The sequence below is a fragment of the Hipposideros armiger genome, unplaced genomic scaffold, assembly GCF_001890085.2.
Source record: "Hipposideros armiger isolate ML-2016 unplaced genomic scaffold, ASM189008v1 scaffold_775, whole genome shotgun sequence".
NCBI classification, from domain to species: domain Eukaryota; kingdom Metazoa; phylum Chordata; class Mammalia; order Chiroptera; family Hipposideridae; genus Hipposideros; species Hipposideros armiger.
The window spans coordinates 566,370-594,222 of record NW_017732125.1 but is presented as its reverse complement, the minus strand read 5'-3'; the positions used below and the strand labels follow the sequence as shown (position 1 = coordinate 594,222).

Below are 27,853 nucleotides of genomic sequence, written 5' to 3'. Positions count from 1 at the left end.
ATTTAAATACAGACGTCACAACATGCCATAAAAAGTTAATCAGGAGAAATATTTATGTAGGAAGGCAACATTGTCTTTGGTGAGCCCTAAAGAAGGCAGGAAGGTAGAGGGTCTTGCCAGTTTTCAGTCTGCTTACTTCAAAAGCTCGAGGGTCAGAGCTAAAGAACGGGAGTTGAGCTTGTCCAAGTGTATATGAACCCAGTCCTCCAGCCCAATTCATGGTATTCTCTCTACCTGAAGTGTTGCCACTTCCCTTCACAGAGGTGGCTTCTCTGTAGGCTCTGGACGCCCCTGATGATCCCATCATAGGTAGTGCCCCATCTCCTGATTTTAGCTATCACAGCATTTACTTCTTCATAGTACTCATCACTGTGTGTGTGTGTGTGCTTGTGTGTGTGTGTGTGTGTGTAACTATATTTCCAATCTCCTTTACTAGACTGTACACTCCCACCAGGAATATTTTACATCTTTTTGGTTCACTCCTACATAGAGGCCCAGCGTTTTATGTATTAATAGCATATTGTAGGCAATTAGGAAATGTTATGTGAAATGAATGACTCCATGAATAAATGACTATATGATAAGCGTGAAGGAACTATTTGTGATCAAAGTGAAGTTTCACAATGGCTTTAGCTTTTTGCTATATTTGACATGACTTTAAAAGATGTAGGACCCTTCAAGGCTTATTATAAGTCTCTGAAATTGTGAACAAGCCTTGCAAAGGGTGTGTGAACTGGACGGAGAGTAGTTTAGCCACTATCAGTGATCTGCAGTGCTTCAAAGGATCAGAAATTCAGAATCTTAGAAAGGTAATTCTATAACAATAACTGCATTAATACTGTTCCATATTGTTTTATGCTAAATACATATCTTAACAGTTCTGTGGCAACAGAATTCAATATTTTAAGAATGTACAAAGAATTGAGAGTTGCACTGAAATACATATTTCATGGGGAAATACATATCATACAGCACGAGCAATGAATATATCACTTACTGTGGGTGTTTTGGGAGAGGTCTAGTCCATATGAAAGTTATGAAACCACAGTACTGAGGGGATTATTGAATTGGAATCCTCATTTTTGACAAAGAAAATGTACTCTAGAGAAATTAGATTCATCCACTTCAAATACTTTTTCTGGTATGTAATGATATAAATCAATACATAAAGGACTTCTCTAATGTCACACCACCAGATACTGGAATTTAGATTAAGAAAGAAGACAGGCTTCAAAGCCATAGAGACCAAGAGGCAGTTAGCTTCATCATGACACAGGCCAGCTTCTTTATAAAATAGTGATAGTACTACCACCTAACCCATCATGGTTTAAATAAGAAGTCATATGTCAAGTGCCTAGCACAGTGCCTGAACCACAATTGGTAGTCAATAAATATTAGTTTCCTCTACCTTCCCTTAAATGGCACCTCTCCTGATATAATGTCCAATAATAGGAAACCCACAACGTTGCTGCCAAGACAATCTGTTTATTGATCAGTTAAAGCCATTAAAAATAAAAATCATCATGACTTAGCAAAATATGAAACAAAATACCATAACAACTCCAATGGCGAAATGTCTCAGAGTGCTTCTCAAGTTACAAAGAGAAATAGAAAATGTGTGAAATACAAGGAGGAAGAAGGAGGAAAAGAAAAAGGGAAATGCAGAGTGAAAATTTCAGATGTTAGCAAATAAAATGTAATCACATTTATCTCTTAGTGTTACTAGCTAAACACAGGAATACATATATATTACATATATCACATATGGGATATATATAGATCACCTATGAAATATTAATTTTATATTACATTATCCTAAGTCTTGTATAATCTTTCCAAGTTATGTTGATATGACCATTAACAGATGTCACTGCTCAGATTTCCATGGCCAAATATTTCAGAAGACAATTGTTTGATAATTGAAATGCCACTATTCAGAAGAAAGAGAAATTATGCTGTTTTCCCTAAGTGTCATCCAGTTGATTGTGGCTCACAAAGGAAGATTTCCTAACACACTTATATTTTCCAACCTTTTTAGCTCACGTACATACCCAAATAGCTAATAGTTCAAACTTGAATAACCACCTTAAATATTGGTTATCAGAAATGCCAACTCTGGTCATTTGAAAATATCAGTTTCTGTGACTGGTGGAAGCCCTGACTCCATGTGTTCTAACAGTTTTGTTTTGGAGAGGGTAAAAATGATGTGCTCCAAAAACCAAGTAGTTGACCATCTTTTTTTGGAAAACTCTCATGGTAAGGAGCACTGAAAACAGGCACTGGAAGATGTGAGAATGATTCTCCCTCCTCTTAAAAATCTTTTATTCTTATGGAGACAATTTTAAAAATTAATTTAGGTGAGAACAAAAAGATTTCATGGAAAAGATAATCCATGATATGAATTTTCTGAAAATTGCATACTACTTTTCACCTTGATCAAGTCATAATATGTAGAACCTATGAAAGTAAATGGAAAGATAGGATTTAATAACACTTGGTCTTTAATAATTAAAATTTAATATAGCAAATTAGCAATAAAATGCATCAGATAATTTCTTCGTAGTGATCACTTTCTAAAGGCTGCTTTGATCCAGGCCCTGAATGGTCATCAGGGGCAGCACTAGTGTGTCAGAGCAGAGCTAATCCCCAAGTGCTTCGGCAAATATTTTGCTATTTGCATCACACACACACACACCTACCCCTACCTTGTATGTATGAATGAATGAATGAATAAATAAATCCTCCTCATAGTAAAGCCTAAGTACTTTTAGATAACATAAATTAGTAAATTAAATGTAAATTAGTAAACTGATTGTTAATATTCTAAACTGGAAGTATTAAACAATAAATAAATCATGACAGAACTTTTCTTGAGGAATACTGTAAATGATTTGAAATGGATATTTAGCTAAAATGTACAATTAAAGATAGACAGTGAACTTCTAAGTCTTCAGAAAAAGTAAGCATAATACAAGCCTTATTAGGAGACATGGTGAAAACTTTAGATCACAATCTTTTTAAAAGTTAGTTTCATGTAATTAATTGTTGACCGTTAGACAGCTAAATCATAAATAGCTGCTTTATTTTATACCAGATGTTTTAATTTCAAATTATCTACAGATATTTGTTCAGAAGTTTGTTGTTCTATTTCGTTTTGGTTTTAATCAAATGAAGCATTTAAAAGTGCATTTTATTTACTTGTATGGAGATACATATAGTATTACATTGAGCAATATGAAGTTGCAGTTTTTATAGGTCAAAACTGTCAAATATAGTTTTTATGGTTTAACATCATATAACAAGGGTATAGGCCTAGGTCTTGACTTCCTAAAATTTAACTTGTACTACAAGGTTTCAGGTAAAAATGTGCATTATATAGCAATATATAGAGGGTGCCAAAAAATGTATACATATTTTAAGAAAGGAAAACTGTATTAAAATTGTAATAATATATACCAATAACAAAAGATGAATGTAAGTCATGTTGGACTTCTGCAATTACAAGAGGTGCTCAAAGTGGTTACCATCAGCATCCAGACACTTCTGATTATGGCAAACTACTGCTTGAGCAACGTTGACCAAAGTGTCCACTTGTATACATTTTTTTGGCATCCCTGGTAGATACTTAATCAAGGGGCATTTGAAATTTCATGAGGATTGCATAGTCAATGACCTAAATATCAGTTCTAAAATTGCTAACCTTTTAAAAACAATCACAATCCAAATTTATTCAAAGATGTGATAAAATTGTTAAGGAGACCAGATATTCCTTTGTCATAACAAGCCTATAATGTCTCCCTGAACATGAGTAGCTTGGAAAAACAAATTAACAACAACAGCTAAAAAAACCCCATTTTGTCTCTTTTGAATTTAAAATAAATGTATGTATATACTCTATTCTCATTTTAAACAAATACATTAAACAAATATAACAGTGTTTTATATTTATATGCTATGAACATCTTTAAAGTTTTAGTATCAGCTGCCCGTTTTTGAGTCTCTAAAACTGAGTCAAATATTTAGAATTACAAAATGATGACATTTGAAAAGTATATTTTGGAATTCTCTTGTATTATATATAAACACCATGCACATCTACTACAGTTAAAATGTCAATCATAAGGCTTAAATTCAGTCAAATTAGAAATTAATCGTAAGTGTTTATTCCCCCTTAAAATCCAGTTTTTAGGTATTCTCTGAGACTGTGCAAAAGGCCAAATTTAGAACTTTCAGGCCACACATAGTTACTGGTGTGATTTCACAACTATTGTGTGGTAAACAGCATACTTTTCTCAATATAAAGGAAAGTATGTATCTGTATTTGCTGTAGAATGGCCCATTACTAATTGAAGAGATAAAAATGAACTCAATACCATAGACCTGTGTAGCCATCAGCAGTACTGGCTTCTGCTGCTCTAGAAGTTTCCTTAGATGGTATCTGTACAATAAGAACATGCCATGCTAGGAACGATTTGTTAAAGTATAAGAGAAGGGTCTTTGCAGGGTCTGTTTTAAGGAATGCCCTTCCCTGAGTATTAGGGGCTTCCCATTCAATCCCTCCAAATTCATATTTAGACCCTCAAGTGTCTAAAGCAAATACAGACAAAAAAGAGTAGAGACATTTTTGGTGTACTTAAATAAGCTAACCCAGAACAAGCTATTCCAGTTGGGCAGCTATGCTTTAGAATGGCATAGATTTTATGACTGATGAAAAACAGAAAAGTCACTGAGAAGCAGTCCAACAGGAGATAGAAATACTGTAGGATAAGCGGAGCTCTTTCTGCCCTCAGAGAACTCTGCATTCTTCTATCATAACACTTAAGATGCGGAGCTCTTTCTGCCCTCAGAGAACTCTGCATTCTTCTATCATAACACTTAAGATCACTGGAATGACAAATTATTTATGTAATACTCGTTTCATGTCTGCCTGCTTTTTTAGAGTCGAAGTACTATGATGACAAGAACTGCATTTGTCTCTCTTGGTGGTATCATTGGGTGTATTTTAAAAATGACATACACAACTTTGTATTGATGCCATTTTGCAGAAATTATTCATAATTATGACTTTGGGAGGAGGGAAATTAATAAAGAAAACATTTACCTTTCCCAGAGACTTACGTTAAACATAAAAGTATGAAGAGGAAAAAAAGAAAGTAATTTTTTTGCTAACTCTGAAAGAATCTGCAAAAAACCTTAGCAAAATATCTTCTTGACTCTCTGGGTGACACTAGTTACTTAAGAAGACACCACCCATGCTCCCTCTGCACACTTCAGAAACATGCTGGTTTTGGAGTAATGTAAATGTCTTTTTGAAATACAAGGAAAATGCCTGAAAGCTTATTAATGGATTTCTCTTCAACAAAACAATTCTAGAAAAATAGAAATTCTCCTTTATGTTCACTTAAGTGAAGTGGGCCTTTAGCTCAGAATCTCAAAAATATTACATTCTACACACAGAAAATCAAATAGATTTTAGGTGAAGTTTTCCATTAAAGTTAAATATGCAAGCCATTATAATGATCTCTTATTTATTCGGATTAAATATAATTACTCATATCAGGTAAGTATGACCTCATAATTTTTTTAACATTTAAATAAAAATAGCTAGTTTTTTTTCTAACTGTGATTCCATTACTGTATTTTAAAGCCTATGTTGGCCATTTATCATCACTTATGAATATTAGTAATATGTTCTATAGAATACTAATTCTCCATGAATAAATGTAAAAGCATACTATGCTCAAAATTCTTTACTAAACTGGCTTATTTTTCTGAAATGCTCAAATTTTAATATGAATTATTAAGGGGAGAATTATAGTATGCATATTTTTCCACTTTCTCCAATCTCAGAACTCTTTCTTTGGAAGAACCTCCTGTGTTTAGTGTTAGCAAATAACACTACACAAAGTACACTATTTTTTTTTTCTTTTTGAATTCTTTTATGTAAAATCATTGCAAATGGATGTTAAAGTTTTTCTTTCTAATGACTTAAATCTGATTCATTGTATATTTTAACAGACTGCTTAGATCAAATTAGTAGAAAACCATGAGTACAAACACATACTTAGATTTCTCCAAATAGGGAGCTTTTGGCTGCTACTTTTATACCTTGGTTTTAGTGGGAAAATTTTGTAAATCCTTTTTGAGTATACTCTTTGATCTACCATTTATGTCTCTATATTCCTAACACCTTTGTTAGTTATAAATATTTACCTTTTGGACTCCTTATACCATTTTCAGTTCTAGTTGAAAGGGTTTGAGCTGGAGGAAGAGACATCCAAATGAAGTGAAAGGGTTTTAAACAGTAAGGGACACTTAATTATTATAATGTGAAGTCATTAAATGTGAAATGTGAGAGGAAAATCTTGTAAAAATTACTGTACATTCTTGTGACTTAGATCAATATCAGAGCACTATCCCTGATGAACGCAGATGCAAAAATCTTCAACAAAATACTAGCACACCAAATTCAACAATACATTAAAAGGATTATATACTATGATCAAATGGAATTTATTCCTGGGATGTAGAGATGGTTGAGTATCTGCAAATCAATCAGCGTGATAATACAACATTAACAAAATAAAGGATAAAAATCATATGATCATCTCAATATGATCTCAATAGATGCAGAAAAAGCATTTGTTAAATTCAACATACATTTATGATAAAAGCTCTCAACAAAGTGAGTATACAGGGAACAAACCTCAACATAATAAACGCCATTTATGGCAAGCCCACAGCTAAAATCACATTTAATGGTGAAAAACTAAAAGTATTTCCTCTAAGATCAGGAACAAGACAAGAATGCCTACAATCACCACTTTTTTCAACATAGTATTGGAAATCCTAGCCAGACCAATTAGGCAAGAAAAAGAAATAAAAGGCATTAAAATTGGAAAGGAAATAGTAAAACTGTCACTGTTTTCAGATGACATATTACATATAGAAAACCCTAAAGACTCCACCAAGAAAACTGTTAGAACTAACCAAAGAATTCAATAAAATTGAAGGATACAAAATCAATATGCAAAAATCTGTCGTGTTTCTATATATAACAAACCATTAGAAAGAGAAATTAAGAAAACAATATCACAATCGCTTCTCGGCCTGTTGGCTAAGATAAAGTGTAGTATCTGTTCTTATCAGTTTAATTAAGAAAATAATATCATTTACAATTGCATCAAAAAGAATAACTAGAAGTAAATTTAACCAATATGGTAAAAGATTTGTATATTGAAAACTACAAGTTATTAATGAAAGAAATTGAAGAAGACACAAGTAAATTGAAATATGTTCTATGCTAATGGTTTGGAAGAGTTAATATTAAAATATCCACACTTCAGAGCAATCTACAGATTCAGTGTAATCCCTAGCAAAATTTTGCTAGCTTTTTTCACAGAAATAGAGCAAACGACCCTAAAATTTGTTTGAAAACACAAAATACCCAAAATAGCTAAAGAAATCTTATGAAAGAAGAATAAAGCTGGAAGCCTCACACATCATGATTTCAAACTATATTACAAAGGTATTGTAGTTAAAATAGTATGCCACTGGCATAAAAATAGATACACAGATCAATCAAACAGAATAGAGAGCCCAGAAATACACTCACACATATCTGATCCATTAATTTATGATAAAGGAAGAATAGACAATGGGGAAAAGTCAACCTCCTCAATAAATGTTGATAGAACTGGACAGCAATGTACAAATGAAACTAGACTACTATTATACCATACACAAAAATTAACTAAAAAATGGATTAAAGAATTGAATGTAGGACCCAAAACCATAAAACTCCTAAAAGAAATCATAGATGGTAAGTTCTTTGACATCAGTAAGCTCTTTAACATCAGGCAATTATTATTATTATTATTTTGGATCTGACTCCAAAAGCAAATGCAACAAAAGTAAAATTAAACATGTAAGACTACATAATATTAAAAAGCCCCTGCACAGCAATGGAAACCATCAACAAATTTTTTTTAAAAGGCAACCCACTGAATGGGAGAAAATATTTACAAATCATGTATCTGATTAGGGGTTAATATCTAAAATGTATAGAGAACTCATATAACTCAATAATAAAAAAACAAACAATCTAATTTAAAAATGGGCAGAGGATCTGAATAGACACTTTCCAAAAAAGACATACATATGACCAACAGACATAGGAAAAGATGCTTATCATTAATCATCAGGGAAATAGAAATCAAAACCATAATGAGCTATCTATCAGAATGTCAGAACGGCTAATATCAAAAACAATAGAAATAACAAGTGTTGGCGAGGATGTGGAGAAAAGGGTACTCTTGTATGCTGTTGTGAGAATGTAAATTGATGTAGCCACTATGTAAAACTCTATGGAAATTCCTCAAAAAAATTAAAAGTAGAATTAATGTGGTCCAGCAATCCCACTTCTGGGTATTTATGGGAAGAAAATGAAAACATTAATTAAAAAAAATACATGCACCCCTGCACCCCACGTTCATAGCCAAGAAACAACCCGAGTGTCCATTAATGGATGAATGGACAAGGAAGCTGTGGTATATAACTATATAATACAATACTATTCAGCCTTAGAAAAGAATGAAATCCTGCTGTTTCCAACAACATGGATGGATCTTCAGGGCATTATGTTACATGAAATAAGTCAGACAGAGAAAGATAAATACTGTACTATTTTACTTATATGTGGAATTTAAAAAACAAATAACAAATATTCCAAGCTCATTTATACAGAGAACAGATTGGTGATTGCTGGGGGTGGGGAGTGGGCAGAATTTGTAAAGGGGATCAAAAGGTACAAACTTCCAATTATAAATAAGTTCTGGGATGTACTGTACAACATGATGACAATAGTTAATGATAGTGTATTGTATATCTGAAAGTTGCTAAGACAGTAAACCTTACAAGGCCTATCACAAGAAAAATATTTTTTGCAACTATGTATGGTGATGGATTTAACTAGACTTATTGTGGTGATCATTTCAGATATATACAAATATCAAATCATTATGTTGTATACCTGCAATTAATACAATGTTATATGTGAATTATACCACAATTTTTTTTTAAAGTATGCAATATAAAGGGAAAATCTCGTGAAATTTATTTTACATTCTTGTGACTTCCTTAGGTCATTTCCATACCTTCACATAATTTGCCTCAACTTCACGACACACTAGTCACTAGTATTGCAATTCAATTCAATTCTGATAATACCTACCTGGAGTTAGTGCAGACATACCCATTAAAGACATAGTCCTCAACAAATCTACCTTCATTTCAGGTGCCAGACACAATTTTGGGGATTCCCAGGCTATCTGCACTTCTGACCAACTGGCTACAAATGTGGGGGAGTTCCTCCTACCTTCATCATGTTTGATAGTTTACTAGAATGACTCACAGAACTCAGGAAAGTGCTACACTATTTTTTTTATAAAGGATACAAATCAAGATCGGCCAAATAAAGAGACACATGGCACAAGGTCTGTGAGGGTCCTGACATACACCTTAAGTGCCCTCTCCTCGTGGAATCAAGGAGTAGTACCATCTTGGTATATCAATGTGTTCACCAGCCTGTAAGCTCCACAAAGCATCACGTTCCAGAGTTTTTATTGGAGTTTCATTTTGTAGCTGTGATAGACGGAATCATTAGCCACATGATCTCCAGTTCCCACCAGTCCCTGGAGGTCAGGCTGACTCAGAACCCGAATCCTCCTAATTACATGGTTGGTGTGTCAGGTGACCACCGCTTTTCTTCCTCATCTCCTTAACGTAACCTCAAGTGTGAGCCAAGAGCCCACCATGAAAAACAAAGAAACTCCTATCAGGAAATTCCAAGGATTTAGAGGCTGTCTCCCAAGATCCAGGGACAAAGACCAGACAAGTTCTACATTATACAATACTTGCTTACTGAATTTTTAAAATTAACTACACTTTTGTGAAAAATAAAATACCTATAAACCGAAGTTCTTATTTCATCAGAGCCTGTGTAGGTTTTTCCATAATTGCTTCAGGACTATGCATATATAAAACTTTATCATTGCCAAGATATTATATACACACTCATGGATCATTAAAGTAAGTTTTTATGTCTATATTAATTATATGCATTTGTATACACACACATATAAATATATGTATGCATGTGTGTACCTGTACACATACACATACACACACACACACACACACACACACACACACACACACACACAATTTCCTAAAATAAGTTGTGTATATAGTTTGGGTACTCTTTTTCTTCAAATGAATTTTCTTAAAACTTGAATCTTTGAAAAAATACTACTACTAAACATTCTATTTTACTTGCTAAGAGTAAATATTTTTTAGTATTTTTCTGTGGATAATCCCCAGAAACATATTAGTCTCAAATAGGTAATGTTATGTGATGGTACATCACATCATCTAAGATCACTAGAAAAATTATTCCGCATAAGAAAATTTCCCACATGAAGATATTTTTAAATTTTGTTTTAACAGCTTAGTGAAATTTTATAGTAAACTCTATTTATTAAGCAGAGTAAATCAAGCATCATTTACACATTTTTTTAGAATCATTATCTGGTTTTGAATTGTGCTGTATTGGTCTCCTTGGAGGCACATTCAAGCATATTGAGCTCCTTTCCTATTCTAAAATACCCAGAAATTTTCATATCTGAGTTTCACAGTTTGTTCTAACTTCTCCTTTGCTATCAATTTTCACTTTTTAATTTCCTCTAGCAGCATTTCCTCCTCTGCCCTTGTTACCATCAGAATTAGCTCCTGATGTGAGTGAAGATATTACGAGGACCCAGCGACCCTAACCCTGCAGAGTCATATGTACAGTCTACTAGCAATGATGTCATGGTAGCCGTTTCACTGTCTCAGGGTCTGCAAATTCCAAGATGCTTAACGTTTGGAAGTTAGCCATCCCAACAAGTGGGGTTGTACTCCCCAAAAGTGGAGCTTTTTACAAGGAGCCACTGTATTCCTTTACATATGAAACATTATGAATTAGAGTACAAAAAAACTTTTGAAAAAATATTTGTTTCTTGCTGAAAGTACTTTAAGTATTTGGAGGGTTTTTGTTGTATTGCTAAATATATCATCTCACTTAAAGCTTTTAATATCACTATTATATCAGATCCAGATATTACATTTGGGGTTGAATTTGAATAAAGAATATATCCCTCTTCTACTGTTAGCAGCATAATTTTTTTTCTAAAAAAAGAGTAAAATTATTGGAATTTCAGACTAAAATTGAGAAATACAATTATATTTAAAATGTGGTCAATGTATATTTTAAACATTTCTTTGAAATTAACCAATGATAGCGAACTTACTGGGAACATTATTATTTTTCTAAAAACAACAGCTTATAAAGCATATATCCAAGTCCATATAATGTTGGTTAAGTAAACTAATTGATCTGTCTTATAAATGTAGGTGTCTCCTCAGAATACTTGATTTTAGTTTTGTAGTATGTATCGGAAAAAAGATGAGAAAAACTTTTGTAAGCTTTGTCTTGTATGCATGCTAAGTTCTATTTGTTGTATTTTCAGTGCATTTAAGTTAATATGTGAATTTCCCATCATGTACTTGATTTTCCTGTAGGCCATTGCTAGTGTAATTTTCTAAAACAGCAGTCTTTAGAATTCTCCACTGAGATTATTTCCTGAGTGCATTCTTCATGTTTTTCACTTTAACTCATTTGGCAACAATGCCAATTCAATAATGCTGTGGATATAATAACCCTCTTAACGATACATATCCTGTTGTATTGTGATTATTTACATATATAACTCCACCTTTAACTGTGATGCCTACAGGATTTGAAGCCGTACTTCTTGTCATTATTGTGTAATTTCCATCTCAGCATTTTGGTTGACAGTAGCTATTGAGAAAATGTTATTTGAAGGAGAGAATTAATGACAGCCTAAGTCCTCCTCCTCTGGTTCAATACATTTTTTTGTTTTGTTTTTTTACATTTGTCATCAGGTAGTGATTCTCACCAGCCACTAAGATAAGAAAGCTTTCTCTTGGTCCACTTAGCATTTTTGTGACAGATAAATTTCCCCAGTAGCTTCTCAGCATGAAGATAATGAAAATAGTTAAACTAGAAAAACTATCTCATAGTTTGAAGTCTGATTCCTTCTCCTAAGCTTTCTGCATTACATGTGGATCTTTTCAAAAATATTTCTGGAGTATCTTCAGATAAAATTATAGTTAAGTGTTGGAGAAGTATTTCATGTAGTAGTGAAAAATAAACACTAAATTATATATATTATCTATATATAAATCAGCTAGATAGAAAGTAACAAACATTTAAAATCTTTTTAAACAATATCTCATGGTTGTAGCATGATTACTTTTTCTTCATTCAAAGATTATTTTATAATTTTTATCTCTTCTTAAAAGTAATTTATCAAATTCATAGAACCAAACACAGAAAAAGGGTAAATTTTACTGTATGTCAATTATATCTCCAAAACCTTGATTTTAAAAAAAGGAAGATGGTGGTCGATTGATTTTAAAAATAGAACAAGAAATGTATTATTCGCTTTGCTATAGGCCCTGTCTCTACTTCACTAACAATCACAATAAAATATTGGTAAGAATACATAATTTTTTCTCCTTTGTGTTTCCAGACCTTCCCGTGTGCTGTGCAGTTTCACTAAGCCTTTGATAGGAAGTTCTAGTAAACTGATTTCCTTGAATTAGTGCTGCTACATATTGAAAATGAAAGAAAAAGAGGCAGATGTGTTGGCTTTTAATTCCTGTGAACCCAACCCTGTGCATTTGGCCTTTGGGAGATAATTAGTAGATTATCTGAGGCCAATCAGATTTGGCTTTCAGTTTCCAAATACAACTATTGGAAAGGATCTGATCACTAATGAGCCTATCCCCTTGTTGTCACTAATCTTGGGCTTTGGATCCAGTGCTCTTAAAAAATACATACATTTCTTACTTTGGCAAATTGATCAAAGCTTAGCTAAGCAGTCTCTAGGAGATTACTGTCCCCTCTGGCGGTCACTGATGCTACTCCAACAAGTCTGGCTCCTGCCTTCGGCCTGGTTGGGCAGGTTTTGATACTGTCTTGGGTAATCTTCATTTAAGTCTTACAGAAGAATGTTTCTTGTTGATTTTTTCCTCCACTGGCTGTTTGGACATTTGTTTTCCATCAGTAATGGCCATTGGGATCTCTGTTTCCAGTGTATATCAGCTTTTCACCAGCTATGGTTTCTTTTTCTCAAGTGCGCTTGCTCTCTCTCGCTTGCTCTCTCTCTCGTTCAAATATATTTTTATTTATTTTTCAATTACGTTGACATTCAATATTATTTTATATTAGTTTCAGGTGTACAGCGTAGTTGTTAGACATTTATATAATTTATGAAGTGATCCCCTTGATAAGTCTTGTAACCACCTGGCACTATACAGAGTTACTACAATATTACTGGCCATATTCCCTATACTGTACTTTACATTCCCATGACTATTTTGTAACTACTAATTTGTACTTCTTAATGCCTTCACCCTGCCCCCCCCGCACCCCTCCCATCTGGTAAACATCAGTTTGTTCTCTGTATCTGTGAGTCTGTTTCTGGTTTTTTGTTTGTTTGTTTTGTTCTTTAGATTCCACATATAAGTGAGATCATATGGTATTTGTCCCTCTCTGCCTGACTTGCTCCACTTACTTGAGCTCTGTCTTAATTCCACGGTGGGAATGGCTTAACTGAGTAAAACAGGACATTTTCTCCCAAGAATACTACTTCCATGCTTTCTCTTGTTATCTGTGCCTTTCTCCAGGAAGATAAAATAAATATCAAACATTTAGGTGACTATAGACCTCAGGGAACCAAACACACTCTTTAAGATTTTCAGTGCATTTAAGTTAATATATGAATAGAACTGATTTGTTCCCTGACTGCATGCCCCAATCATCTAGTCAGGCCCCTTACAGAAGACAGAGGTGTGGGCATTCTGCTGGGTGAGTCATTGCAGACATTGGTGACATCTCCCCATGCCCCACTTTAAGTGTCTGCCTCTCCCTTGCTTGTGTGCATATTCACCAAACAAGACAGAGACCCCTGGGGTAGTAGCCAAACAAGTTTTTTACCCATGCGGATAGTAACTTTCAAATCATCCTTCTAAAAGAATCCTGTCATACCCTCTAGAAGGAGGCAAGCCTGAAGGATCATCTTTCATGACTGAACTCATTTCCATCCCTTTAGCATCTTCTCACACCATATGATTCAATTCTCCTTAGAGTTCCTTTATAGCCATTAGAGCACCCACTCCATATTGTCATTATCTATGTACTTCTTTGTCTCCCTAGATACACACTAGGCGTTCTTTGATAGGTAGGGATCCTGCCCTGTTCATCCCTGTATCTCTAGCACTTACCATCGGGTATGACGCAGGCAGGTACCCAATAAGTGTTTACAATAGGACTGAAGGGAGAGAGAGAGGAGGACAGTGTAGGCAGAAACATAGAATGTGAAAGTGCTGAGTACTCCCAGCTGAATTAGTCCTTAAAGAAATTAGCTGCTTTTATTCCGGTCTCTGAACCATGTTCTTTATCTTAATAGACTCTTATATTCATAACCAAATCATCTGGTTTGTATTTGCTTTAAGAACTACTGCGATGAAAGTCCAGACTAATAAATGATATATTTGCTTCTCAAATATACTTGAAAGGGATCTCCAGCCTTAGACCAAGTTTAATATTGTAGTATAAAACAGTGAAAACGTTACTGTGTGAGGGATGACCCCATTCTTGAGAATACAGATCCTGAGAAAGCAGTGGGGACGCAATGTAAAGCTATTTAAACTTGACTCAAGATATCTATTAGAATGGGGGAATGCTATGTCCATGTATTAGGAACTCTCTATTCTTTATGTGAAGAAACCCCAAAATTGAAATCAATGTGGAATCTATCTTATCATCATATTCACCAATCTGCTTATTCTGATGACCAAAAAAGTGAGAACTAGGAGTCAAACCACAGGATATTTCCCCAGAGAAATGTACAAATATGAAATTTTAAAGTCTTAGGATTTAATCTATGATGTTTTTGAGCCAGTCACCAAAAGGGCATATTATTTCAGAATCAGAAACTCATTTTTACCAACTGGCCTCTAGAATAGTACTTGAACAAGGTGATCCATCTCACACTAGTCAGATAATCGGAGAATATAACATTAAAAATAAAGTCAATCAACCTGGACCTTTAAATATTGTTTCTTGTTAGCGGGTTGGTGGTAGAGACTAGGCTGAATGGAACTTTTTGCAGATGTTTATATCCCATAAGACTGTTTAACCCACACTTGACACCTTCTTCAGGGCCTTCTAACATCAGGCTTTAAAATAATCATTGCACATTTAGATTCCTCAGTACCACCCTACTATGCAAAAAGGAATTCTCTGCTAGATTTCTAGAGATCTATGAAGGACTCTCCTGATAGATAAAAGTAGATACAGGTGCATCCTCAGGCTCTTTACACAGCTCTAGATGAACAATTTGCAGTAAGGGTGAAATGCTTCCAGTAACTGACCACAGTACAGTACTTCAATAATACCAGTAACCTTCCTCTAGGTGCAAAGTACCTTATGGATAGAGACTATATCTTTTTCACTTTGGGTAAAAACATAATAATGATGATGACAATAACATGTAAGAGATAATACTTATTTAAAATCTGTGCTCCTATGCTATGTTTTAAATATATAATTTAATTTAATCCTCTCAGCAACCCGATGAAGGAGTTACTGTTATTATTTTTAAGCTTTAGGTGAGGAAAATGAAATTTAGTGAGGTTAAATAACTTGCCTCGGCCACACAACTAGTAAAAGGCAAGCTGGGATTTAATAAGCAATGAATATGTGTTCAATTGATGGCTTTCCTTTACAAAAACATCTTGCTTAGTAAGATTGTGTTTTCTCAAAGATCTCAGCCAACAGGGGCTTCTGCCAAACCTGTTCTTTTTGAGAATCTCAGTCTATATTTTTGTCAAAAAAGTACACATCACCCTTTCACTTTCTGTGATTCTTGTCCAAACTCTTCTTCCATTATAGACTTTTTTTTTTCAGGTTATTTTGCTATTACCTTATTATATAAATTCAGATTCAAGAAATAGATTTGAGAAAAGTAGGTAAAACTAGTTAATGAGAAAATCAGTATTTTTAAACAAGTTTCATAATGACAGATTTAAAAATTCTTTTTATGTATTTTCCTTTCATGAATATCTTTATGTATATAAATCTTGCATACTTGTTGAACTGTTTCCCTTAGGAAAAAACAAGGCAAAATATCAGGATCCCAAATGTTAGTAGTTTTAATAGTTCAGAACTTTTCATGTAAGTTACCCCACAAATTAGACATTAGGCCCTTAGAACCGGTCTCCAGGATCCATCATTTAAAGCAGATAACCACAACATTATCTGTATAAAGCAAAATGGATTAATACAAGTGGAATCCTTTCTACTCTTTGCCTGGCACTTTGATCAAAAGATGATTCACCAATCTATATCCCTCACTCCTTTTGAGCCCTGGCTCACAATTCATCTCCAGAAAATCTTCCCTAATTACCTACTCACAGCTCTGATCAACCTTTTGCTTTATACTCCTTCAGTATGGGTTTGGGACCCAGGTTGCGGAAGAGGAAAAGGAGATATGACACAGTCTCCGTAGGACACATAGTTTTAAGTGACTATATGCTTTTTTTGCCATCCTAAGTTCCCTGGTTTTATGTGTATATTCCTACACACACACACACACACACCCATATCATATGCATTATATATAATATGCACGTGGTTCTCCTTTGTTCGCAAGCACTATCACTGGCATGGCCATGTGTAGTATTGTGCTGGGCTCCTCGCTAGGCCCCTGACTATTGCTCAGCTCTTTCGGTGCATTCTCCTGTGCTTCAGAAGCTGCAAGCTGCTGAGTAAACTGCTGACAGAGAGTGAACTGCATCTTCCTCATTTCCTTGACTAAAATGTACTGCCTTCTTTGCCTTCTAGTAGATAAAGAAGGCTCAGTTATTAAAACTCGGGGATATGTTTCCCACTTAATTATCATGGTGACAACGGACATTTTCCTTTAAAATTATGTTGAATGTATTTTTTAGAGACTACTAATTTTAGTTGTATCTTTCTCATTGCTCCTGTCTAATAAAATCTGGCATGTAGGAAGGATACTGAGACAACAGTATATTATATTTAGTGAACATTAAGTTTAACATTTAGGTTCTACGCCTATACTATTTGACTTGATTTTCTTTCTGGTAATGATCCAATTTTCTCTTTCACCTCTTGAGTTTGTAGCAATAAGAAAAAAGTTGTGTTGTGTTTTCACCCCTTCTGTAGCAGCATGCTTATTTCTGCAAGTGTCAGACTTCACGTCTGCATGGCCTTGGCTGGCACATCTAAATGATAAAACTGTTGAATTTAATGAACTGTTAAACATCTTCATATTTTTCAGCATTAACTATAAACATCCAAACTGGGAGCCACACCTCTGGTGTACAGTACCTTTTGTTACATTATCTGCAGCCAAGGAACGTGACTTTGTTTTTGTTCCTTTAAGCATCACTCTCCTTTCTGTGTCAGAGACAGCAGAAGGCAGCACCTTTTCAAGGCTAAGGAACCTCAATAGTTCCCCTCCTGCCTTGATGAAGTCTCAGGGTTCTGATTTTAAAAGACCAAAATGGAGGGAGGGAAACCGAACATAGTGCAGGAAGGTACAGCCATCGTGCATGAGTGTACTGAGCAGCCCGCTAACCTCCAGAATCTGTCCCTTCTATTCAGTCTATGAGTGGCCCTCATCCTGAGGCTCCCAAAGGGGCTGTTCTACTTCCGAGCACTGCATCTGTATTTCAAAGCAGGAACAATGGTGAAGAGGGAAGGCCAAAAGGGCATGCCACCAGATTTTGCCTGCTATTAGAGAGCTTTTCAGAAGCCCCACCCAGTTACTTATATTTACAGTTCTTTCATCAGAATTAGCCTTAAGGGAAACAGGAAAATGTACATTTTTTTAGTTGCTCCATTGTTAACTCTGAACAAAACTGGGGTTACTTTGATGACCAAGGAGGGAAACAATGGATATGGGGTAAGCAAGTAGCAGTATCTACTTCAAAGATAGTCTTTACAAAAATGTCAAGTTAATCTTGACTGAATTCTAACTAAAACAGAAATTAGGCAACTAGCATTATATGTCTATAGCCTTAACCTCAGAATCTAAATTGTGAAGTCAAATTTAGCAGCATGTAAAGAAATATTAACATTTTTCACCATTTAAAAAATATCTGTACACTTTGACTTTCTCAAGCCCAGTTCAGGAACAGGAAAGTAAATATAAAAAATGCTTTAATTCTGAAAATGTTCCACAGAAATATCTGGTGATTTTTCTACCAGGAAAGTATTTCCTCTTTTCAAGTCCCCCTATTATATAAAATGGGATTAGGTAATAAGAAGTAGTCATGGGAATACAGAAGCTTCCTCTCAAAGCCTACTTCAATTCTAAAAGACAGAAAGAAAGATAAACTGATAGCACTGCATCAGACACACGCAGCCATATTGCTTGTGTACTGGGGCTCATTCAATCCTTCCGGCAGGGTGTTCTGACAAAACACTTGGGTATTTTCCAGGTGGGTATGTTTCACATATGCTGGGTATTTTCCAGCACTGGTGTAGTTCAGTCTAGTGTAACACTGAGAATGTAAAAATTACACTAAAATATGGTAGAAGGGTATCAGCTATCATCTTAATACCATTTAGTTTTTATGCAGCTAATACCCTAATTCAGGAAGTGTCTGAGCATATGATTAAGCAGAGCAGGCAGTTGCCAGCTTGATGAAATTTGGTAACTATCAGAAAGACATCCCCCCACAGACATGCCATTTAAGAGGGCTGCTAAGGCATGTAAATTAAGTGCATACTGTCTCTAAAGGAAGGAGTTAGTTTTCAAATGAATACTCTATGAACTGTTAATATCTTGGAACAAAAGAGTTTATCCAATTACTTATTCTGAGAATAGACATTTAAGATAGAGATGGAACCCACAACAGGTCAATTCTGGTAAAAGTAAAAAGCAATATCCAGTAACAACATGGAGAATTGGAATACTACAGTAGGGACCCCAGCCCACCTAGAAGCAGAGCTAAATATACCCAAAGTGAGATTCTCAAAGCGAATGGAAAGGTACCATGACACACTCTTCCTGCTTTACACACTTGCCCTGAAATTACTTGGGATGCTATGGCCTTTATCAGGAGGGAGAATTTCCCTTTACTCTGTGATAAGCACAATTTGGCAATTTTTAACTGCTCATAAAATTATGCTATACATGAAAACCATGGTTAACTAGAAATTAAGTAACTTCAGAAAAAGAAGTTACATTTGGTTCACAAAATCCCAATGTATTTTAGTGGCCCCAAAGGATAAAAACTAGAATATATAGCTAATATCAATAGAGGTGACCCCTAAAATCATTTTTACCACCTTTACCTATTATTGTCATTATAAAGTACTGCACCCTTTTGCAGTTAAAGCTTCAAAGTGAATGAAATAAATTTGCCTTTTTGGCTATAGAATTTGTATTTAAGTATTACTAAATTTCTGTTAAAGTCTAAGTAAGTATATATGTTTATAACAATAGTTCCAAAGAAGAATTATCTATTAACTCATCCAGGAATTTGGACCATTCATGGTCATTACTGAACAGGCTTAAAAATATTTAAGTATTGCTCACATGATCAGGTTAAACACATTCTGTGAATTTTTTGTTTTGGAATAATGAAAGTGTTTAAAATATAATTTTATACTGAAAAATGCCACTGCGATAGTCTTTCACATAATAATCAATACAGTAGTCACCCCTTATCCATGGGAGATATACATTCCAAGATCCCCAGTGGATGCGTGAAACTGTGGACAGTCCTGAACCCTATATATATATATTATGTTTTTCCTATATACACATGTATGATAAAGTTTAACTTATAGATTAGGCAATTTCATGGATTGAATATTTGTTTTTACCATAGATCTTATCAACTTCAGCATATGATTTTTTTCTTTCTATATTAAATTGAGAACTTCCACCTTTTCACTTAAAGGAAGCTCGTTATAGCTTCTCTTTGGCAAATATGAATTGCCAGCATCGCTACTCTTGTACTTTGGGGCCTTTATTAAGTAAAATAAGGGTAATTGACTGTGACAGTCAATCTGATAACCAAGAATGCTACTAAGGACTAATGGGCAGGTAGCGTGTACAGCATGGAGATTCATGTCCCAGGCAGGATGCAGCGGGACGTGCGGGATTTCATCACACTACTGAAGCATGCAATTTAAAAGTTTTGAATTGTTTATTTGTAGATTTTACATTTAATAGTTTGGGACCGTGCGTGACCCCGGGTAACTGAAACCATGGAAAATAAATCTGTGGATAAGGGCGTCTACGTATGTTTCCATAATAGTACCTTTTAAATGACTACAATTCTTATTCATTTCAAAACAACAAATGTATACGAAGATCTACTATAGACAAGAAAGGCATTGTTCTAGGAATTATAGAAACTAAGTACAGGAACACATTTGTTTCTCACAACATGTTTAGAGTCTAAGGTGATAAAACAAATATATAACCAGCCATAACATAGGTAAATAATTCAAATCTATAAAAACGGGAGGATCCAGAAAGGCTCAGTGGCTACATGGCGTCTGTAATGGGTACTGAATGCTGCCCAGGGTACCGGTAATCAGCGGTGGATGATGGAGGTCATTCTAGACCAAGAGAATTGGCATATAGATCTATTCACCTAATATGAGATCTATTCACCTAATAATGTACAGTCCAATTTGTAGCAATAAGTATAGTGCAGCTGGAGAAATTCTTATAACTGTTTTTAAAGAAAGTATCAAATAGAACAAGCAATCTTAAAATTGGTATGGAACCACAGAAGACCTAAATAGCCAAAGCCATCTTGAGAACAAGGCTGGAGGCATCATGCTCTCTGATTTCAAACTACATTACAAAGCTATAGTAATCAAAATGTTATTGGCATAAAAACAGACACGTGGATCAGTGGAACCAAGTAGAATTCAGAAATGAACCCATTCATATATGGTCAATTAATTTATGACAAAGGATCCAAAAATACACAATGGGGAAAGGACAGTCTCTTCAATAAATGGTGCTGGGAAAACTGAAGAGGGACATGCAAAAGAATGAAACTGGACCACCTTCTTAAACTATACACACAAACTAACTCAAAATGGATTAAAGACTTGAATGTACAACCTAACACCATGAAACTCCTAAAAGATAACACAGGCAGTAAGGTCCTTGACATTGGTCTTAGCAATTATTTTTTGGATTTGACACCAAAAGCAAAAGCAACAAAAGCACAAATTAACAAGTGGGACTATACCTAACTAAAAAGCTTCTTCACAGCAAAGGAGAACATCAACACAATGAAAAGGCAACCTACTGCATAGGAGAAAATATTTGCAAATCATTACCTGGTAAGAGATCAATATTCAAAACATATAAAGAACACATATAACTCAATACAGATAATAATAATAATAATCTGATTCTAAAAAATGGGCAGATGATCTGAATAGGCATTTTTCAAAAAAAGACATACACATTGCCAACCTGTACTTGAAAATATACTCAACATCGATAACCATCAGAAAAATGCAGATCAAAACCACAGTGAGATATCATTTCACACCTGTAAAAATGGTTCTTTTCAAGAAGAGAAGAAATAAATGTTGGCAAGCATGTGGAGAAAAGGGAACGCTTGTGCACTGCTGGAGGAAATGTAAACTGCTGCAGCCACTATGGAAAACAGTATTGTTGTGGTTCCTCAAAAAATTAAAAGTAGACCTACTATATGATCCAGCAATTCCATTTCTGATTATTTAACTGAAGAAAACAAAAACATCAATTCGAAAAGATGTATGCACCCCCACGTTTATTACAGCATTATTTACAACAGCCAAGACATGGAAACAACCTAAATGCACATCAGTGAATGAAGGGATAAAGAAAATGTGGTATATATATAAGCAATGGAATTTATTCAGCCATAAAAACAAAATCTTGCCATTTGTAACAACATGCATGGACTTTGAGGGCACTATGCTAAGGGAAATAAGTAAAAAAGAAAGAGAAATGTATGATTTCACTTATGTGTGGAATTTTTTTTTTAAAAAAAGCAAAACAAAAATGAGCTCATAGATATTGTGAACAGACTGGTGGTTGCCTGAGGTGGGAAGGGTGGGGTTGGACAAAATTGGTAAAGGGAGTCAAAAGTCACAACTTTCCAGTTATAAAGTGAATAAGTCATAGAGATTTAATGTACAGCATGACGACTATAATTAATAATACTATTGCATATTTTAAAGTAGCTAGGAGAGTGGGTCTTGAAAGTTATCACAAGAAAAATAAATGTTGTAACTATGTATGGTGATGGGTGTTAACAGGCCTTGTGGTGATCATTTTGCAATACATACAAATATCAAATGATTATGTTGTATACCTGAAACTAATACAATGCTATATCAATTACACCTCAATAAAAAAAAAGTATTAGTTATCTAGATATATCAGGGGTGCCAAAAAAATGTCTACAAGTGGACACTTTGGTCAATGTTGCTCAAGCAGCAGTTCGTCATAATCAGAAGTGTCTGGACGCTGATGGTAACCACTTTGAGCACTTCTTGTAATTGCAGAAGTCAAACGTGACTTGTATTCATCTTTTGTTACTGGTATATATTAAGTATTACAATTTTAATACAGCTTTTTCCTTTCTTAAAATGTATATACATTTTTTTGGCACCCTCTATATTTGACTCTGTCAGACCACCTTATTGAAAAATACATTCCTCTGGGCTCTTCATTTATGTATTTTTACAGCAGATAGATTTGGTGAATTTTTCAACACATTTCTTAATAAACAAATGATAAAGCCGGTTTATATCTTTACCCTGATTCCTGTATTCTCTCATGTTATGCTTTCTACTGACCATCTTTTGAATCATCTCACTTTCAGCCATATAGGCCAAACAACTTCTTCAAGATACATCCACATTTTTCCTCATCACATTGTATCTGAGTCCACACAACCTAATCCTGTTACTCCCTGACTTGTGTACACTGAGGGTGCAGTCACATCTGGTCACTAACAGATCATAACTCCATCTGCTCCGAGACTACTGAAACATGTTCTTAAAATCTGCCCCCTAAAGAGCCTTAGAGTATCGTTGGTAGGAGTATCGTGCATTGGAAGTCTTTGATGAAATGTTGAAATTCACACACAAGACTTGGTATGTGTAAGACTGTCTGCCAAGCATTCTCAGAATCATCTGAGAAATGAATATAGCAATAATGCAGAGAAAGGATTTGGAGCATTGGAAACCAGCAAGAGAAAGAGCAATCCAAGACTGTAAAGTTTTTGAAAAACAGAAATGTTCTTTCTTCTCTGTACCCTCATCCCAATCAAAGGAACAGGACCATTAGGCATTAAATAAGCCAAATACACTTGACCCTTGAATAACATGGGTTTGAACTGTGTAGGTCCACTTACACGTGAATTTTTCCCCCCCAATAAATACCTGTACTGTTTTCGATCTGTGGTTGGGAGTCAGGATGCAGAGGGCTGACTCTGTGCATTGATCTATGTCTTTGTATATAGAGGACTTGGGCATCCATGGGTTTGTGTATCCACTCAGGGTCCTGGAAGCAATCCCCGTGGATACAGAGGGACAACTTAAGTTTTTGGGGAGTCAAAAGTTATATGCCAATTTTCAAGTCCATAGATGGGGGGAAGGGTTGCTGCCCCAACCCCCACAATGCTTAGGGGTCAAACGTATTTACTTTTTGTCTGAAAATGTAGTCTCTTTATTTGGCTTTTTCTGAGCTGAGCTACAATCAATATTTTTTAAAAAAATGATTTTGTTGTTTATTTGTAGGTGCAAGCCAGTTATGATGTGACACGCTATGAAAATATTTTCTCCTTCTTCTGGGTTCTGGAGCAGCTTCTTCAAAAGGAAAAAGCAGAAGGCAACACTGCAAGCATAGGGCACGAAGACCTAGAAATCAAGAAATTTCTTCAGAAGCATGATGAAGCTATTTTCCTACTCTCAGATGCATTTCCTTTATTTACTTTTTATTTATGGAGACTGGGCATTCTCTTGAACTCCATAGAGACAGACACTGTTGAAAATAACTCACTACCTTAACAATTTACCAAATATCAGAAGCATACTCAAGTTGAATATACAAGGATCTGGTTATTAAAAGATTTTCAAGAATATTTTAAAATGAGTATTTTAAATGGATCTCCAAATATAATCATTAACTAAGCTCAATAATCTTAAATTGTGTATAAAAGACTATGAGTAATTATAGTATAGAAATACTATAATCAGCCTACATTGTCCTCATTCCCATGTAGCTGTATCTTACAAGGTGTTACTCAATATGGTCTGGCTCTGTTATTCCCTAAAATGGACCATTATTTGTCTTTATCATAAAAGATTTTTACATTTTAAAATATTTCCATATAATAATCACTAAAAGGTAACAGGTGAGATCTTGAAAGTTTTATTGTTCAATCCATGCAGTATTTAAAATAAGTGGTTAAAATTCGATTTTTAAAACTTTTTTTTCTTACACAATTTCACTTATCATTGTCTATCATCCTAGAAGGGACTCGTGTAGAAGGAGAAAAGTTTATAATGTTTGTAAAGGTAATTGCCTTTAATTTCATATAACCAACATATTTGTCAAATCCTTTTGAAAATATTAATTAGTTGTTTAAATGTTCTGTGTTTGTTTTTTTCAAAAAGTGTTTTGATTCTGTTGATTATATATAATATCTTTGTTATTGTTAAAATATAGTTATGTCATGTGTAGTCATTTAAGGAATATTTCGCAAATTCTAACATATGTCCATAAATATACTTTATACTTACTAAAAGTATATTTATACTTATTAAAAGTACTGGTTGAATTTTCCAGTTACATAGTTTCATTGACCTTATTTCAATGATTAAAATCATAAGCAACTAGCTTAATGTGCACACATTATGTATTTTCCTGTAGTACAATTTAGGGCACAGCAAATACAAATTTGCTTCATTAATTACGTGTGATATTGTTTCATAAGTTAATTACCATTCCTAAATGCCATTGGTATTCTTTTAAATGTATGTAAAATTATATCATTATCTGTCACAGTTATTTTTGGAGTAATTTCTAGCTTTCTAGAAAAGATAAAGCCTTTTTTATAATGCTGAAACTCAGTGTACATATTTAGTGATTGATATGTAACAACCACAAAATCTCAGTGACGTACAACAGCAAGAATTTATTTCTCAGATGTTTGTGGGTCACTTGGGGATCAGCTCATCTAAACTGGGCTCTGCTGGAAAGCTCTGTTCAGGTTGCAGATCCCAGTGAGCTAGGTCCTTCTAAATTGGGCTTTGGTCTCTTTCACATGTGTGTATTCTGGAGCCCAGGTTGAGAGAGGAAAGCAGCTACTTGGGGGGAAGCTGCTCTGTGACAACGGCAGATTGGCAGAAGAAAAAGGGCAAGGCTGAGTAACGTCACACTGTAATTTCTGCCCACATGCACTGGCCAAAGTACATCAAATTGTCACGCCCAGAGAAAAGGGACAGGGAAGAACCCTCCACCTTCAGCAGGAGAACTTGTGAAATTACATGGCAGAGGGCACAGAACAGGAGAGGGTGGAGACTCGGGGCAAATTATTTACTCCACCACATATACCAGTTGAATACTCGAAGGATACTCTAGATCCTGAATGAGGAGGAATTTTTCTACTATTTGATTCCTGGGAATTGTATAAATCACTTCAGTTGATGACACTAAACAAAATCCACTGTCATGATATCTCCCCGTCCTTTCTCTTCCATAAGATTAGACAAGGCTGATAAATATACAAGCAACAGCAAGGGCCCTTATTCTACTGCAGTCAGCCAACATAATGATCCTTAGAAGTCTTTTGTAACTAGAACAGATTTTTTAATTCCAGTAGTGTTCAAAAAGCTTCAGGGTCTGAAAACTAGCCTAGGACATGTGTTGATTATAGAAGAACAGATAGATGCTGGGATCGTTCATGTATAAAATGGAGATACATTTAATTTCAGTTTGGTATTATTTTAATGTAAATACTAAACTTCAGTCAATTCTATGATACCTAACCCTTCATTATTCTGCATTTCAGCCTATAACAATATTATCTATGCTGTAAATTTAGTATTGAAATCTAAATGTCCTGCTAATGAAAAAGGAAATAAAATGATACATTTTTATCTGGGTGTTTCAATAAAGCAATGAAAGAAAATGAATGAGTGATTTAAACTAGAATTAAAAATATGGTAGCAATTAAGATTTGATTAATGTCTAACTTTACAATTAAAATTCTGGGAATAAAAATAATGGAGAAAGATAAATTGAGCAGAGCTGAAACTGGATATAGGATAGTATGGGAAATAAAAAGGACCAAAGAACAGTCCTAAAAATGGAGGAAATAATAAAAATGATAATAAGTGCTAACACATATAGTGTTATTTTATATATTTATATAGATAGATATTACATATATTAATATGCAGTATTAATATGATATCTATTATATATGTATTATACATTTATATGTTATACATATATGTATATTATAAATTTTCTATATATTGTCAATTATATATGATTACATATATTAATATATTAGTAATAAACAAATTCCAGGCATTGATCTAAGCATTTTATATATATTAACTCATTGGATTCTCTCAACAGCCCTATGTGATCAGTGACATTATTATCTCCATTTCAGAGATGAGGTACACGGGGAAAGGAATGTTAACAACTTGCCCAAGTTCACAGAACCAGGGAGTTGGAAGGCTTAGGTTTCACCTCCAGGAGTTCTATCTTCCTGGTCCACACTCTTAATTACTGTGCCTCACTGCCTGTTCAGAGCACACTGTCCTCGCACTTCATGAAATGCTCACAAATACCAGTTCTTCGCAATTGTCACCAGCTTGATACATCCTCCACAACAAATCGTACAGCATTGCAGTTCAGTATTAGCCTATTTTGGAGCAGCTGTCCTGTCTACCACCATCTCAGAGCTTAAGCGTATTTGTCCTTTTCTGGGTTGTAACATTTTACCACAGTCAAGACTCTTTAGGTAAGTTACAGATCACCTTCAAATAATAATGTTCTAAAAAGTATAGAGCTCACTCTAAAAGCGGGGTGGGTGGACTATCAGGCTGCAGTGCTCAGCCCAGTGGGGACAGGAAACAAATCTGATTGTTTTGTCCTTGGATGTATAAAGAGATGTTGGTGGTATTTTATGCAATTCTTTCACAAACTATTGTATTTTTCATTTATATTTGTTGGCATCCTACAGATAAGGGCAATATATTCCTAGAGAGGCAAAAAATAAAGCCATTTACATTTCCAGATTTAGTATGCACATTTGTAGATTTTTAAAAAAATATTGACAATTCTGGCTTATGATATTCTGGTTTCATTTATTTATCAAATATTAAGCACCAAGTCTGTGTGCAAACCAATTATTTGCACATATAAAAAATAAGCACATGGGGCTGGCCGAGTGGCGCGATGGTTAAGAACTCGCTTGGGATGCCAGAGGCCCCGGTTCGGATCCCACATATGAGGGCCAGTGACACTGCCCTCCACAGCTAAGATGCTGATCAACAGCTCAACCTGGAGCTGGGCTGCCATGAGTCACCGGCGACGGCTAAGCTGCAGCCCCTGTGGCAGTGGGTTGCCATGGGCTACCG

The 27,853-nt window shown here is 34.7% G+C and overlaps 1 protein-coding gene across 2 annotated transcripts in view; it reads left to right on the top strand.

Moving 5' to 3' along the window:
* The window catches only part of MEI4 (meiotic double-stranded break formation protein 4), a 188,589-nt gene extending 161,999 nt beyond the window's left edge, over positions 1–26,590 (top strand). For both annotated transcript variants that reach the window (XM_019628268.1, XM_019628267.1), the window contains one exon: positions 23,993–26,590. In XM_019628268.1, the coding sequence (XP_019483813.1) occupies positions 23,993–24,262 (270 nt within the window). In that variant the 3' untranslated portion in view covers positions 24,263–26,590. The remainder of the gene's footprint in view (positions 1–23,992) is intronic.
* Positions 26,591–27,853: the final 1,263 nt, after the last annotated feature.